The sequence below is a fragment of the Nothobranchius furzeri genome, chromosome 3, assembly GCF_043380555.1.
Source record: "Nothobranchius furzeri strain GRZ-AD chromosome 3, NfurGRZ-RIMD1, whole genome shotgun sequence".
Lineage (NCBI taxonomy): Eukaryota > Metazoa > Chordata > Actinopteri > Cyprinodontiformes > Nothobranchiidae > Nothobranchius > Nothobranchius furzeri.
In genome coordinates this window covers 87,779,923-87,795,022 of record NC_091743.1, presented here as the reverse complement: position 1 = coordinate 87,795,022, position 15,100 = coordinate 87,779,923, and the positions used below count along the sequence as shown (strand labels likewise).

Below are 15,100 nucleotides of genomic sequence, written 5' to 3'. Positions count from 1 at the left end.
TTATAGGAAAATTCAATAAACAGTCCAAACTGATACTTAACATGTTTAACCATAACAGAGGGATTTACATTTCAATGGTAGAAACAAAATCCATTACACACTGCTGCCAACTAGTGGTCGGCGTTTGAATTGCACCACGAGAAAAGAAAATACACAAATGTTTCCATGTAAATTCTTCCAAAAATTAGATACACGACTTTTGAATATCGATACATTTTTGCAAGAAAAATATCACAATATATTGCGATATCGATATTTTCGATACACAGCTTTTGAAAATCGATATAATATCGCTGGGGAAAATATCACAATATATTGCCATAATCAACATTTTCTTACATCCCTAGTTGGAATGTTTTTGTGTGACTTATGTTTCAACAGCAGCTGATTGACTGCAGCTGTGGTTCCCTGTGTGGAGGTCTTGAGATGATCGGATGTCAAATGAAACTGAAAAATAACCCCAATAGAATATTTTCACAGTAGCTGACACGACCAGGTCGGCTAATGCTAAAACTAGCAGGTAGCGCGTTCATGATCAGGTGAAGGCTGTACAAAACATGTTGATGGTGAAGCTATTTGTAGATATCTGCAGCAGTTTGGAGCAGACCTGCAGCTCCCTGAGGTTGTTGCTACAAGTGTGCGCAATACCGCCAAAATCGGTGGCAAGCAGTTATAGTATGTAAGTTACAAATGCTTCTACCCTTGAATATACTTTTAGATTTGACATTGTTACCAGTAGAGATAAATTATTTAGCATTTCTAGTAGCTTACTACTGAACATGTTAATGAAATGCATTCATTTCTACTGATCACATGTGGATTTAGATGTTGTTTTTAGAAAAGTCAGTGTTATTAATACAACCTCAAATGTTACTGAAGCATTGGTGAAATCTGTGCAATACAATGTTAATTAAAGCTACAATGGCTGATTTGTATAGCTACAAAAAATTGTGGAGATGTAAAAAAAAAAAAAAGAAAAATTTAAGTGGTTCTCTCACATTTGTCTTAAAAAAAAGGGCCAGTAATTGCTTTCGGACCAAAAGCAATGATTGGACCATTCAGTTGTTGGTGTTGGCAAACTGAAGCACCTCTGCACTTCCCTGTCTCCTCCACTCATCACACACTCGCGTATCTAGCATCAGAGCTCCACCGGTGTGGGAGGTTCTCCCTCAATGACATCAGAGTTGGAGAAACAGCCGGCTGCTACCGCTTCTAATTTAGGACAAACTACCCGAGTCCCAAAAAGAAAGACGCCATTTGACGTTACGACGTTGTTGTCATCATCCAAGAAACAAAGAATATTGTTTCTTTGCTTCCGATCCGATTCTGAGTCATTTGATTTTGAGCATCTGCCGATAGAGTCGTGATCCGATACTTTTCAGGAAAGCATTAACATTAAAAGAAAACAGATCCAAGTTGTCTCACTTTCACTTATGTAGGAAGTACACAGATTTAAAAACGTGTTTGTATTATGAATGTATTTAAAGTAGCAGCGTTGCTTTTATTTCCAGTTGTTCACTCCCTCAATGCAGCTGCATATGTGTGTTCCCGTGCCGGAGCAGGCGGGCGGCGTCTCGGCCGGCGGGCGAACTTTTCCCTGCATAACACCTGTAGCTGCCACGGGCAGCTCTGGTGCTGCAGGAAACCCAACGTTTTTCAGCCTGTTGGCAATTTCTCTTTGTTTGTCTCTCTCTGTCAGCTGGCTTTAGTCTGAGCTCGCTGTGAACTGGGACTGGTAGTGGCAAACTGGGAATAACGGAGAGCTGAGATTCGCTTTGACGACACCCAAAGGGAATGCTGAAATGACAGTTGTCTGTTTTGAAGGCAACGAATCATGGAGCTGTGTCCTCTCCGGCATGTTGAGTATGCACACATTACAAGTGTCCGTGGCTCTGCCTTCGCTGTCCGGTTCAAATACCACCAAGCTGCATTCGTTTAGGCTCTCCTGAGGAGACTCGGTGTTAGCCTGCTTGCTAGCAGCTGCACCTTGGTGCACCCTGTCATAAATTGTGTTGTTTTCATTCAAGAAACAAATAATATTGATGTAGAGGAACTTGTTGTTATTGTGTTAGAAAATCTCAATCGGGATGAATTTGAAATGTCGCGTTTGTTTTTAAAGGTTAAATCGGAACTTTTCCTCCCGATCCTTTGAAAATCACGTGACCTGTCCCGATTTCCAATTACGTGATTGGATGGGAGCATCCCTAGTTCTCACATCTAACCACCGTGACTGGTGTGTTTGCACCCCTCAAGAACAAGGTGTTGTTACGGTTACGTGTTATCAATGCTCAAGTCCCTGTGGGACTACCTTAGAGGCCTCTTGGGTTTACTTCCCGGACAGAAGTGAAGGAGTTGTGTGTCTGCATCCTTCCTGATAAATAAATAGGCGGTGCTTTGTTTATCTGACAACACCTGGGATGGAAGTGACTGCAGCCCAAATGTGAAGCAGCCCTATTCCCATGAGAGTGGAGACACGTGGATCAGTAACACCTGTGGGTTAACTTCTTCTTCTTTCAGAGTCCAGCAAGGAGCAGTTTGCTTCCACCAACATTGCCGAGGAGCTGGTGCATCTTTTCCAGAAGCAGTCAGAGCACGAGAAGAAGGAAATGATTTTTGAGGTTCTGGCACCACTTGCTGAGAACGGTAATTGTATTTAAAATGTTTTAATTGTTACAAATGAGCCTAAAGCAGAGTGCTGCTACTGAACCGTACGTGATGCTTCCAATGAGTCATCCCTCCCAGAATGACTGCACAGTCATGACAGACAACTCCTGTGTTAGCTCAGCTGCTCTTTTATTTTAAATCCCTCTGATTGTGTGTGTGTGTGTGTGTGTGTGTGTGTGTGTGTGTATGTGTGTGTGTGTGTGTGTGTGTGTGTGTGTGTGCGCGCGCGCAGCAGAGCATCTTGCTAAGTGTTCTCATGCTGAGTCTCCAGGACAACGTCCTCCAGAGAAAAGTCTCTCCTCCTTTCTTTGCCTCTCTGGTGCTTGTCCATTAACGGAGTCGCAGCAGCTCTTTACCGAGGCACCGGTGAAACGAGGATAGATGCAGGACACTAGCAGGGTTTTTCTCTTTGTTTCAGTTACTTTTGTTTTTTCAGAACAGCTGATTGAAGCGATCACAATTATCGTCTCATTGTTTTTTTCTATTCCCCATGAAAATAAGAGGCGCTTCCTGCTGCATCCAGTCGAATTCAAAACTGTCGTCTTATTAAAGACTTCCAAATTATCTTCATTATTCCGCCTTTACAACAAGTCCAGTATTAAAGCTTCTTTTAACGACTCCCTCTAGGTTTTTTTTTGTGAAATCTAAAATCTTATTCTGAAAGTTTAATTTTAAATCTGGAAATTTAATTTTGTTTGAAATTATGCATTTTTTAAATCTCTCTGGACTTTTTCCCTGCGTTGGGTTTAAACATATTTATAAATATTTGTGAGGTTTCTCATTTGCCCGTGTGAGCTGCAGGGCCTTGCTGTGGTGCCTGTTGATACTTTATGTTAGTCAAAGTTTATGAGATGTCCTTTAAAGAGCAAGTCACCCCCTACCAGATTTTTAATCAACTCCCACTTCCTGTTTGAAAAATGCAACAAAGGCTGTAGCCTAGCAGGCCGAGAGGGCGGAGCCGCTAACAAATACACACACACACACAACATTGTGACATCATAATGTACCATCTAACTTCATAGTGCACCTCTGAGCCAATAGCGACGGCAGATTTCAATTCAAATGCAGTGCAGTTTTTACCCGACGATGGTGCAACACTGACAGTTATGGGCAGAATATTTAAAGAGCAAGTCACCCCCTACCAGATTCTTAATCAACTCCCACTTCCTGTTTGAAAAATGCAACAAATGCTGTAGCCTACCAGACCGAGAGGGCGGAGCCGCTAACAAATTCACACACACACAAGATTGTGACATCATAATGTACCATCTAACTTCATAGTGCACCTCTTAGCCAATAGCGACGGCAGATTTCAATTCAAATGCAGTGCAGAGTTTTTGCCTGACGACCGTGCATCGCTGACTTTTAGGCAGAATTTTAAAATTTGAACTAAGATGCACTAAAGTGTTGAAATATTGACTGCATGTGTCTACAGCACGATCAGACACTCATTTATTAAGTTTATCAGCAAAAAAAAAGTTGACTTGGAGTGACTTGCTCTTTAAAGCCGTTCCACGCATAGAAAGACTCAAACTTTTCTCAAACTGTTGCTTCTTGGTTTAATGAGATTGAACTAAAGTTAGCGACAGAATAGCAACAAAATGATAGTAAAATTAAAACAAACCAATTAACAATGACGTTGCTGATTAGACAGTAGCACTGATCGTTTTATGACGTTGACACAGCACTTATTTTTTATTTTTTATTTTTTTTGGTAATTGCATCATCCTTCCTGGTGCTGTTGACATACGCTTGTTGTCCTTTCCCCTGTCAGATGTGATCAAGCTGCAGCTGGTGGAGGCAGGCGTGGTGGAGTGTCTGCTGGAGGTGGTGGCTCACACTGTGGACGGAGAGCGGGAGGAGGACGTTGCCCAGCTCAAGACGGCCTCTGACCTCATGGTTTTACTGCTTCTTGGAGGTAAATCTAAAAGGACGTGAGCCGAACCAACACGTCTGATTGTTGATGTCGGATATTCATCATCACAGGCTTTTGAAGCTGCAGTGCTGCACACTAAGCTTCCCCGTCATGTTTTACTAAACACTGTAATCCAGAATGACTTGACCATAGAGGAAGTAGAACCACTGCACTGAAGGACACTCTGACTTTAACATGCAGGCTGAACATGAAAATAGTCTCCTACACCCATCTCCTGCGTTAGCTTCTAATAGAAATTAGTCTCTACAGCCATCTCCTGCGTTAGCTTCTGATCGAAAATAGTCTCCTACACCCATCTCCTGCGTTAGCTTCTGATAGAAATTAGTCTCCTACACCCATCTCCTGCGTTAGCTTCTGATCGAAAATAGTCTCCTACACCCATCTCCTGCGTTAGCTTCTGATCGAAAACAGTCTCCTACACCCATCTCCTGCGTTAGCTTCTGATCGAAAACAGTCTCCTACACCCATCTCCTGCGTTAGCTTCTGATCGAAAATAGTCTCCTACACCCATCTCCTGCGTTAGCTTCTGATCGAAAATAGTCTCCTACACCCATCTCCTGCGTTAGCTTCTGATCGAAAACAGTCTCCTACACCCATCTCCTGCGTTAGCTTCTGATCGAAAACAGTCTCCTACACCCATCTCCTGCGTTAGCTTCTGATCGAAAATAGTCTCCTACACCCATCTCCTGCGTTAGCTTCTGATCGAAAATAGTCTCCTTCACCCATCTCCTGCGTTAGCTTATGATCGAAAACAGTCTCCTACACCCATCTCCTGCGTTAGCTTCTGATCGAAAATAGTCTCCTACAACCATCTCCTGCGTTAGCTTCTGATCGAAAACAGTCTCCTACACCCATCTCCTGCGTTAGCTTCTGATCGAAAACAGTCTCCTACACCCATCTCCTGCGTTAGCTTCTGATAGAAATTAGTCTCCTACACCCATCTCCTGCGTTAGCTTCTGATAGAAATTAGTCTCTACACCCATCTCCTGCGTTAGCTTCTGATAGAAAATAGTCTCCTTCACCCATCTCCTGCCTTAGCTTCTGATCGAAAACAGTCTCCTACACCCATCTCCTGCGTTAGCTTCTGATCGAAAATAGTCTCCTACACCCATCTCCTGCGTTAGCTTATGATCGAAAATAGTCTCCTTCACCCATCTCCTGCGTTAGCTTCTGATCGAAAATAGTCTCCTACACCCATCTCCTGCGTTAGCTTCTGATCGAAAATAGTCTCCTACACCCATCTCCTGCGTTAGCTTCTGATAAAAAATAGTCTCCTACACCCATCTCCTGCGTTAGCTTCTGATAAAAAATAGTCTCCTACACCCATCTCCTGCGTTAGCTTCTGATAAAAAATAGTCTCCTACACCCATCTCCTGCGTTAGCTTCTGATAAAAAATAGTCTCCTACACCCATCTCCTGCGTTAGCTTCTGATAGAAAATAGTCTCTACACCCATCTCCTGCGTTAGCTTCTGATCGAAAACAGTCTCCTACACCCATCTCCTGCGTTAGCTTCTGATCGAAAATAGTCTCCTACACCCATCTCCTGCGTTAGCTTCTGATCGAAAATAGTCTCCTTCACCCATCTCCTGCGTTAGCTTCTGATCGAAAATAGTCTCCTACACCCATCTCCTGCGTTAGCTTCTGATAAAAAATAGTCTCCTACACCCATCTCCTGCGTTAGCTTCTGATAAAAAATAGTCTCCTACACCAATCTCCTGCAGTAGCTTCTGATAGACGGTGAAACTCTAGGATTTGAAAAGCCTGACATAGCTACCTCACACTGTCACGTAACATTTATAGTATCACCCAGCTGGACTCACGACGGGGAAGGCTGTTGTTGGTTTAGCATCCAGGAAACAGAAGAGAACGTCTCAGCTTGTAGAAGCTAAATGTTAGCATTAGCAACTCCACCACACAGCAGAACTCGTCAGGCTTTTGTTTTTTTTTTTTAAATAAAACATCATTTTTGCAAAGTAAACAGAGTTGGTGAGAGTCATCTTGCTGTTATCCAATCAGAGGTGAGATGTCCAAATATCAGGAAATAAATCCTGTCCCGTTTGGCGGACGGCACTTAATTTGGCTAACAAACACTTGAGTTAGCTGAGTTAGCTTGGAGAGCTTTGCAGTGATTGAGGCTAAGACATGTGCGGAAAAGGTTAGCGAGAAATAACTCGTGTTTAAAATCTGGATGTTGTGATTTACGGTCGAATCAAAGTTTGACGGATTTATAAACACCACAGAGAGCATGCCACGCCTCAGAAAGGAAGGTTCTGATTGGTTGAGAAATATGAAATGTGTCATGTGACTTCAAGCATTACGTGGATCAGTCTCTAGTGGAAACATTTAAAGTTATATTACTTATAATAACTACTGATCCTAAACATTGTCATTTCACAGATTGGTTCACATTTAATTATTGACAAACTGTTTGATTAGCTTCATTAAAATAGAGTTATTTGATTTATTAAAAGAGTTTGTCTTCTCTCTTCTCCTGAGCTGGAAAGGAAGCAGTTTAGAAGCAAATGCATGACCTTGAGGCAGTCTCATGCAGATTAGTTCTTCCTGAGGAGAGCGGGTAAATAACCTTCGGTGGAACAGCTCCTTCATCACGTTACAATAACGATAAATGGACAACTACAGGTGTACGCAGAAACACAGGTTGTCCACTAGATGGGGCTGTCACGTGTATCGTTGAGTCACATTTTTATGTGACTCAACTTTTATCAGATTTAATGACATAGGAAAAACCATATTGGTAAGAGTCAGACATTTTGATGATGATAAATTTTCTATTAGTCTACCATATCAAGTGTGTGTGTGTGTGTGTGTGTGTGTGTGTGTGTGTGTGTGTGTTTCTGTCATTCACACCTGCGGCGGCTGATTGGGCACACAGCCTTCTAACTTGGGTCTCTACCAAAATGCAGGATTTATTATTGTTTGTTTCTCTGTACCACTTTTATTTAAATGAAAACAAAAAGACGTGTTGCTTTAAGCCATGCTAAAGAGTAATCTCCAGTAATGCAGCATGGCCGCTCCCGTAAACGGACCTTAGGGGTTTCACTAGCAGCGGCTAGGGCCAGACCGTTTTTCCAGTGTTGTATAATACCGGATGATGATGGGAAGAAGATGCGTCAATCTGAGTTCTCCTGGAATCTATGGATTAGTTAAATCCAAAGAGAGAGTTTGTGCAGCCCACAACTGTTGTTCATGGTATGAGATTAAATTACTGTTGCAAGGCAGACGGATTAAAATCTGAAAAACAACCAGACTTTGTCTCTGAGCCAAGTTTAGTTTTGCTTTTACTGTAAGTCAAATAAAAAGGAGCACAAAGAACTACTCCGGGTCTCCTCCCAGCTCCCAGGAGAGGACTCTTAATCTGAACTACCTCGGCTGAGTCCTCCCAAAGACAGCTGGCGGGGTTTTTCAGCTCGGATGAATAATTAATAACTTTGTGTAAATATTTAATTGAAGCTAAACTTAACGAGAGGTAAATACACACGTTTGTCGGTCTGCTGTCTCAGCAGATTGCCATGTCCTTCATTCGTTCCTGATGAGGCTGAACTAAGCACATCTTAGCAACTCCGCAGGTCTGGGAGCAGTTCTCAATGGTCCTTCTTCCTCTGCGTAGATGAGTCCATGCAGAAGTTGTTTGAGGGAGGAAGAGGCAGCGTTTTCCAGAGGGTCCTGTCTTGGATTCCATCCCACAACCACCAGCTGCAGCTAGCCGGCGCTCTGGCCATCGCTAACTTTGCCCGCAATGGTGAGTTACTCAGGTTGTTATGTTGGTGTTGTAGGCAACCTTTGACCTTCTACAGTAAAGCAGTCCTTCATCTGGGAAATCTTCTCAAATCAGGAATGTTTTCTCCCGAATCACGCTCCGATGGCCCCAACTTGTGTTTTTGAACCATCCTTTTTATTCCTGACTAACGAAATGCTTTAACGGGTGTTGTTGTTGTTGAAGAAGTTGGATTCAATAAAACCGGCAGTGGTCTGCGTGCTCGATGACCTCTAGCTCCGTGTCTGTTGCTCTGTAGATGGGAACTGCATCCATATGGTGGATGCTGGAATCGTGCAGAAGCTTCTGGAACTGTTGGACCGCCATGTGGAGGAGGGAAACGTGACCGTTCAACATGCAGCGCTGAGTGCCCTGAGGAATCTGGCTATACCCGGTAAGTCGCTACCCCATGGTCACACGCGTGTCCGTCACTGGAGCTTCACTGTCGCTGCAATTTATTATTTATATAAAGAGAAATGGATTTCAGTTTTCCAGAGTCTTCACACCATCCTAAAAGTCACAAACTCTCAGGCCATAACTGGATCATGTGCAAGCTTGGTTATGTGTGTGTAGTTGTAAGGTAAGGGGTGTTTTAGCGTTAGCAGGTGACGCACAGGCAGGGGTGGACCGGGACCAAAATTCGGCCCTGGCATTTTTACGAATCATCGGCCCTCCCCATTAGGAGAGCGGTGGGGGTGGGGGTGGGGGGTGTTGCCGCCCGCGGACTCGTCTCTAGGCCGAATGTGAGATCTAATATGGACTGGGACTGTTAAATTACAAGCAGGGCCAGACCGCTGCGACCGGGAGCCCGGGGCCTTCCAGATCAGCGGGACATTAGCTACATGCTAACGCGGTAAAACAACTCCTACGTCATCACCCTACAACGTTTTTCTTCCTAAAAACGCCTGGAAAAACTCTGTTAGCTTCAGGTTACCGTGTAGCTAATGCTCTGCAGATCACCGAACGTGGAGTAGTGTCGACCCAAGCTGGGCAAGCGGCCCACCGGGACAGTGCCAGGATGCCAGATAGGCCAGTCCACCCCTGCGCACAGATGGAGGTGTTGAGGTTTGGTAAATGGTTCGAAGCATTTACACGATGTTTTATTGGTCTCCTCTTGCAGTGGTCAACAAGTCGAAGATGCTGTCTGCTGGAGTGGCAGATGTGGTGTTGAAGTTCTTGCAGTCGGAGATGCCTCCAGTCCAATTCAAACTCCTGGGGACGTTACGTATGCTCATCGATACACAAGGTTGATCACTTGGGTTTTACATTGATAGTTGTTTAATATAAAAGTAACGTTGATGTTTTTATTTCACCTGTAGTTAGTCATGGCCGGCCTGGAGAAGTCAGACATCCATGTTGGTAATCTGCATTCCTGCTTTGTGTGTAATTCAGCCGAGGCTGCAGAGCAGCTGGGGACCAACGGGAAGCTGGTGGAGAGGCTAGTGGAGTGGTGCGAAGCCAAAGATCACGCCGGAGTGATGGGCGAGTCCAATAGGCTCCTGTCGGCTCTGATTCGACACAGCAAGTCCAAGGTAAAATCCACTGGAGCCATGGACGTAATTTTCACTTTAGAAGTGGGTGGGGGGGGGGGGGGGGGGGGTCTTTACAGTATGCTCTAATGGGAAACCGGCTTCAACACAAACGGTTGTTTTCCGCTTGGTCCTAGAGCTCAACCAGTGTCAATTTAATATAGCGTAATATTGTTTTTGGATGGTAAAAAGTGCAGGGGTCAAAACTTGACTTTGGAAAAAGTGTGTGTGGGGGGGGGGGGGGGGGGGGCATGTCCTCGTCTCAGTACTATGGGAGCCAGAGCTTTCAGCCACTCAGCTCCAAAACTCTGGAACACTCTACCGCCTGACCTCCGCAGTATAAACTCCTTCTCAACCTTCTAGTCTCAACTCAAAACTCACATGTTCCGCCTGGCTTACTCGTTGTAACCATTGACATATATATATTGGACAATGGGTTTCCATAGGCTCCAATGATAAGTTTTTGTGCTAAAATGGGAGGTGGCCACCACCGCCATTTTGACCGTGTCACAGGTTCCGTCAAGCCCAGACAATTCCATAAAAGGGAAGAGAGGTGGAGCTGAGGGTGGGGCTGTAAGGCTGGGATCAACTGACGACACCCGGTCAAACTAGCTACGAGCTAACCTGAAGCTAACCCAAAGCTAACACGGAGGTGGGAGCTAAGCTAACGGAGGTAGCAAGCTAGCTACAACCAGAGTTAACTGTGCACAACACCAGAGCTTCTGAGTCAGAGATACGCCGGGCTGACCGCTGGGTCAAACCGGGTGGAACACAGAGGTCTCGGAGAGCTCCACAAGCCAGCAGCCGCACAGCAGACAAGCGCCGCTGCGATCTGAGATGCGCCGAGCTGCCGCTGGGGAGAACCGGGTGGAAAGGTTTCCATCCCAGAGCTCCCCAAGCCGATAGTGGGAACCCAGCTCCACCAACATGTTATATTTCAACCCATTTTCTAAAGTGCAGCATTATGTTAAATGCACTGGGTTTTACCCTATTACATTTACATTTCATGGTTAAACAGTACATGTTAACATCTAAGCTCAGCTCGGCAGTGACCTAAAATACATAAATATAATTTTACTTACAGAAAAAATGAAGTGGAGACTCCTTGGACGCTCTATTAGTGCAACTAATTCAAATTCAAATTCAAAAATACTTTATTAATCCCAGAGGGAAATTGATTGCTGTAGTAGCTCAGAATAATAATAATAATCAAGTCATCAAAGAGTTGTTGTATATTACAATGGCTGTTGGCAGGAAGGATCTCCAGTAGCGGTCAGTGTTGCAGCCAAACTGAAGAAGCCTCTGACTGAAGACACTCTTCCGTTGTCGGACAGTCTTGTGAAGAGAATGCTCAGGGTTGTCCATCATCTTCTTGATTCTCTGGAGAATCCTTCTTTGCATTTTCTCCTCCAGCGGTTCCACAGTCGTCCCCAGACAATGCCACAGCAAGTCATTTTGTCCAACAATTGCACAAATAATATCCAAAACAGAATACACAAACACAGAGACTCAAAATCCCGGAACAGTTTCCAGGCCAGACCGAGGCTCTACTGAGGTCTTTCCACGGAGCTAGCTCTGTGGTCACGTGGGTCTGATGCTCATTAATTATACAGAATTTTAGGCTTTTAATACACTTAAACAGAAGAGTGAGAAAAAATTCACCCCCCTCAGAGTTGTCATGAGTGTAAACTAGATCATTTAAACCTAAAACATGTTTTGGTACCAGGCTGTAAACATGTTTATTTCTGCTGTGAAATTGGTATTTTTAACATGGGAGTCAATGAGGATTTGCTCGCTTCTGACACCAGCCCCTAGAGGATGAGGGTGGAACTGCAACTTTTGGTACTTCCGGGTTTGGCTCAATTTTTGAGCCGCATTGTGGGGGCCTGGTTGTAACTGTCCTCCTTCATCTACTCTTTTTAGTCTATTATCCATTGTACTGCTCTGACTCTAGCCGTGGGAATTACTCTTAGCACTTATTTTTTGTTGTTTGTATTGCTTGCTGTTCCTTATATTCTGTCTTGTACAGTGACCTTGAGAGCTTTGAAAGGCGCTTGAAATAAAATGTATTATTATTATTATTACCCATGCGCCTTTAGTCAGTCTGGACAGAATCGCACAAACAGACCATCTGGGGCCGTCGCAGACCTGGACACGACAGACGGGGCAGAGTTGGCGGTCTGTGGTTTCCTGTAACCTCTGAGGGAGTCTGGTTTTCTTTTTGCTTTTAGGAAGTTGTCAGGACTGTTATCCAGGGAGGAGGAGTCAAGCACCTTGTTACCATGGCAACCAGTGAGCACATGATCATGCAGAATGAAGCGTTGGTGGCTCTGGGCCTCATCGCAGCTCTGGATTTGGGTAAGAACCTGGACAGATGCTTTTTTTATGTTAATCTGCACGTCAGCAGCAAACTTGTAACATAGGTCAATAGCATTTACCCCACCCTGGACCCCGGGTCACCACAAGAGGACATCAGCTTCTTGCACTATAATACTTGAGCATTGTTTAGAGAGAGAGGATTTTAGTATTTAAACTTTTTGTTTTAGTAAAATTTCTATTATTTAATTTTACAGTAGTAAATATTCAAAGGCAACGCTCATCTTTTAGGTCACTGCCGAGAGCAGGCAGGGTCACCTATGGTCATGAGCTTTGGGTAGTGACCGAAAGAACGAGATCGCGGATACAAGCGGCCAAAATGAGTTTTCTCTGCAGAGTGGCTGGGCTCTTTCTTAGAGATAGGGTGAGAAGCTCGGACATTCGGGAGGGGCTCGGAGTAGATCCGTTGCTCCTCCACATCGAGAGGAGCCAGTTGAGGTGGCTCGGGCATCTGGTCAGGATGCCTCCTCGACGCCTCCCTGGTGAGGTTTTCCGGGCACGTCCAACCAGGAGGAGACCTAAAGGAAGACCCAGGACACGGTGGAGGGACTATGTCTCTCACCTGGCCAGGGAACACCTTGGGATTCTCCTGGAGGAGCTGGCCCAAGTGGCTGGGAGAGGGAAGTCTGGGCCTCTCGACTTGGACTGCCCCTGCAACCCGACTCCGGATAAGCGGATGAAAATGGATGGATGGGGTCTATATTTCGGAAACGCCTTAAAAAGATGATTTTGCGCAAACTGTTTTTCTAGAGATGGGAACCGGCTCTCCGTGACCTACTGTTGTAATTATAGTTGTTGGTTAACTGCTTGACTGAGAAACTGTAGTATTTCTCTCTGAGTTACGGCCCACATGTTAACATCCTGAACTTTGTGATGACTGGCTTTAGTGTATGCAGACAAGTGATGACCTCCTTCTGAAGGTAACCCACTGTGTTTGTGTCCAGCTGCAGCGGAGAAGGACTTTGTTGGATCCAGCCTGGTGTCGGTTCTGCACAAGCTGCTGTCCGATGAAAGAAGTGCTCCTGAGATTAAATACAACTCCATGATCCTCATCTGTGCAGTCATGGGCTCAGGTGAGACTCCGCCCCGCTCTCTTTATGGGCTAAAATGCCTTTTTGCTCCTGATCCGATTCGGAGTCATTAGATTTTCAGCGTCTGCCGATACGGAGTCCCAAAATAAGAAGAAAACAGATCCATGTTGTCCTTTAAGTTTCACTTTCACTTATGTAGGAAGTACACATATTTATATTATGAATGTATTTAAAGTAGCAGCGTTTCTTTTATTTCAAGTTGTTTAATCTCCCAATATGCAGCTGCATATGTATGTTCTCGTGCCGGAGCAGGCGGGCGGCGTCTCGGCCGGCGGGCAAACTTTTCCCTGCAGAACACCTGTAGCTGCCACGGCCAGCTCTGGTGCTGCAGGAAACAACCCAACGATTAGCAGCCTGTTGGCAATTTCTCTTTGTTTGTCTCTCTGTCGACTGGCTTCACGTGTTAAGCCTGGTTTATGCTTCTCCGTCAGCTCCGCAAGGGACAGACACGCACGGATTGACGGAAGCGTTTTGCATACTTCTCCGTCTCCTGGGGAGTGTTGCAAAGCAATTCCCCGGCAGGACACCAGAGGGCGTAGCGCTGTTCTGTGGTATCCTGTCATGTATCGGTCCAAGATCGTGTGTTTATATTGTGTTTTTTGTGTATATAAGAGACTTTTAACACGGACATATTTGTCTCTCATTCTCCCACCGCTTCATGCGCTCGCCACCTCTAAACCCACGTTTCCTGTCGTTTCCGTCCACAAATAAAACGCTTGCTGCGCATCTTTTCACTCCTCCAGTCACGGGAGAATGAAACATTCATGTTTTTAGAGTTTTTTCGCATGGTATTCTTCAAGCTGCTCCGTGTCTGCCGCTAGTTATCCTCGGCTCTCTTTGCAATGGCGGCGCTGTAAACAACAGCGGCGTCCTGACCAATCACAAGCTTGCGTAATCCGTCTCGTTCGACGGATGTTTAAAAAAGTGGGCTCGACTCCGTACGTACTTGCGTGCCTGTCGGAGCCCTACGCAAGGACGGATAATGGCGTTGCGTGTCTCCGCACTGACGCAGACGGAGAAGCATAAATCAGGCTTAAGTCTAAGCTCGCCGGTAACTGGGACTGGTAGTGGCAAACTGGGAATAATGGAGACCGGAGATTGGCTTAGTTGATGCCCAAAGGGAAAAGCCTAAAGTGAAAGTATTATGTTTTCTCATCTTCCAGAGCCTCTCCACAAAGAGGTGCAGAACCTGGCGTTCATCGATGTGGTGTCCAAGCTGAGAGCTCACGAAAACAAGACCGTGTCACATCAGGCCTCGCTCACGGAGCAGCGGCTAACTGCTCAGAGCTAAATGACTTTATTCCATCACACACACACACACACACACGATTGCTGACTCACCTAATTACCCAGCTGATATTTCATAACTGCTCTCCCTCGTGCTCCATCGTCATGTGCCAAGGTACCATGTCACAGTAACTGCCAGCCACGCCTCTGTCCTCGACTTCCTCCCACATCAATAGACTTAGACTGATGTGCAATACTTTGTGCTCAATACAGATCAGAAGATATGAAGTCCGCCATTTTTCTTTTGTTAAACCCACCTGAAAATTGAGCAGCTGTTATGCTGTAAAGCCACTGAACCCGTTGGAAACTCTGAGATGAAGGTGTTCGCCTTTTAAAAGCCATAACGAGGAGAGTTCTTCAGGTGGGTTAGCAGGCTGACAAAAACTTTATTTCAAGCTCCAAAGATGGAAATCCCTTCTATCAAACACAGTGGAGTGATTC

General features: G+C 45.0%; 1 protein-coding gene across 2 annotated transcripts in view; it reads left to right on the top strand.

Moving 5' to 3' along the window:
- rap1gds1 (RAP1, GTP-GDP dissociation stimulator 1) overlaps window positions 1–14,887 on the top strand; it is a 59,427-nt gene extending 44,540 nt beyond the window's left edge. For both annotated transcript variants that reach the window (XM_015958186.3, XM_015958185.3), the window contains 9 exons: window positions 2,518–2,643; window positions 4,439–4,582; window positions 8,230–8,361; window positions 8,636–8,770; window positions 9,497–9,622; window positions 9,769–9,908; window positions 12,137–12,263; window positions 13,226–13,354; window positions 14,536–14,887. In XM_015958186.3, the coding sequence (XP_015813672.1) occupies window positions 2,518–2,643; window positions 4,439–4,582; window positions 8,230–8,361; window positions 8,636–8,770; window positions 9,497–9,622; window positions 9,769–9,908; window positions 12,137–12,263; window positions 13,226–13,354; window positions 14,536–14,663 (1,187 nt within the window). In that variant the 3' untranslated portion in view covers window positions 14,664–14,887. The remainder of the gene's footprint in view (window positions 1–2,517; window positions 2,644–4,438; window positions 4,583–8,229; window positions 8,362–8,635; window positions 8,771–9,496; window positions 9,623–9,768; window positions 9,909–12,136; window positions 12,264–13,225; window positions 13,355–14,535) is intronic.
- The last annotated feature ends 213 nt before the right edge of the window (window positions 14,888–15,100 follow it).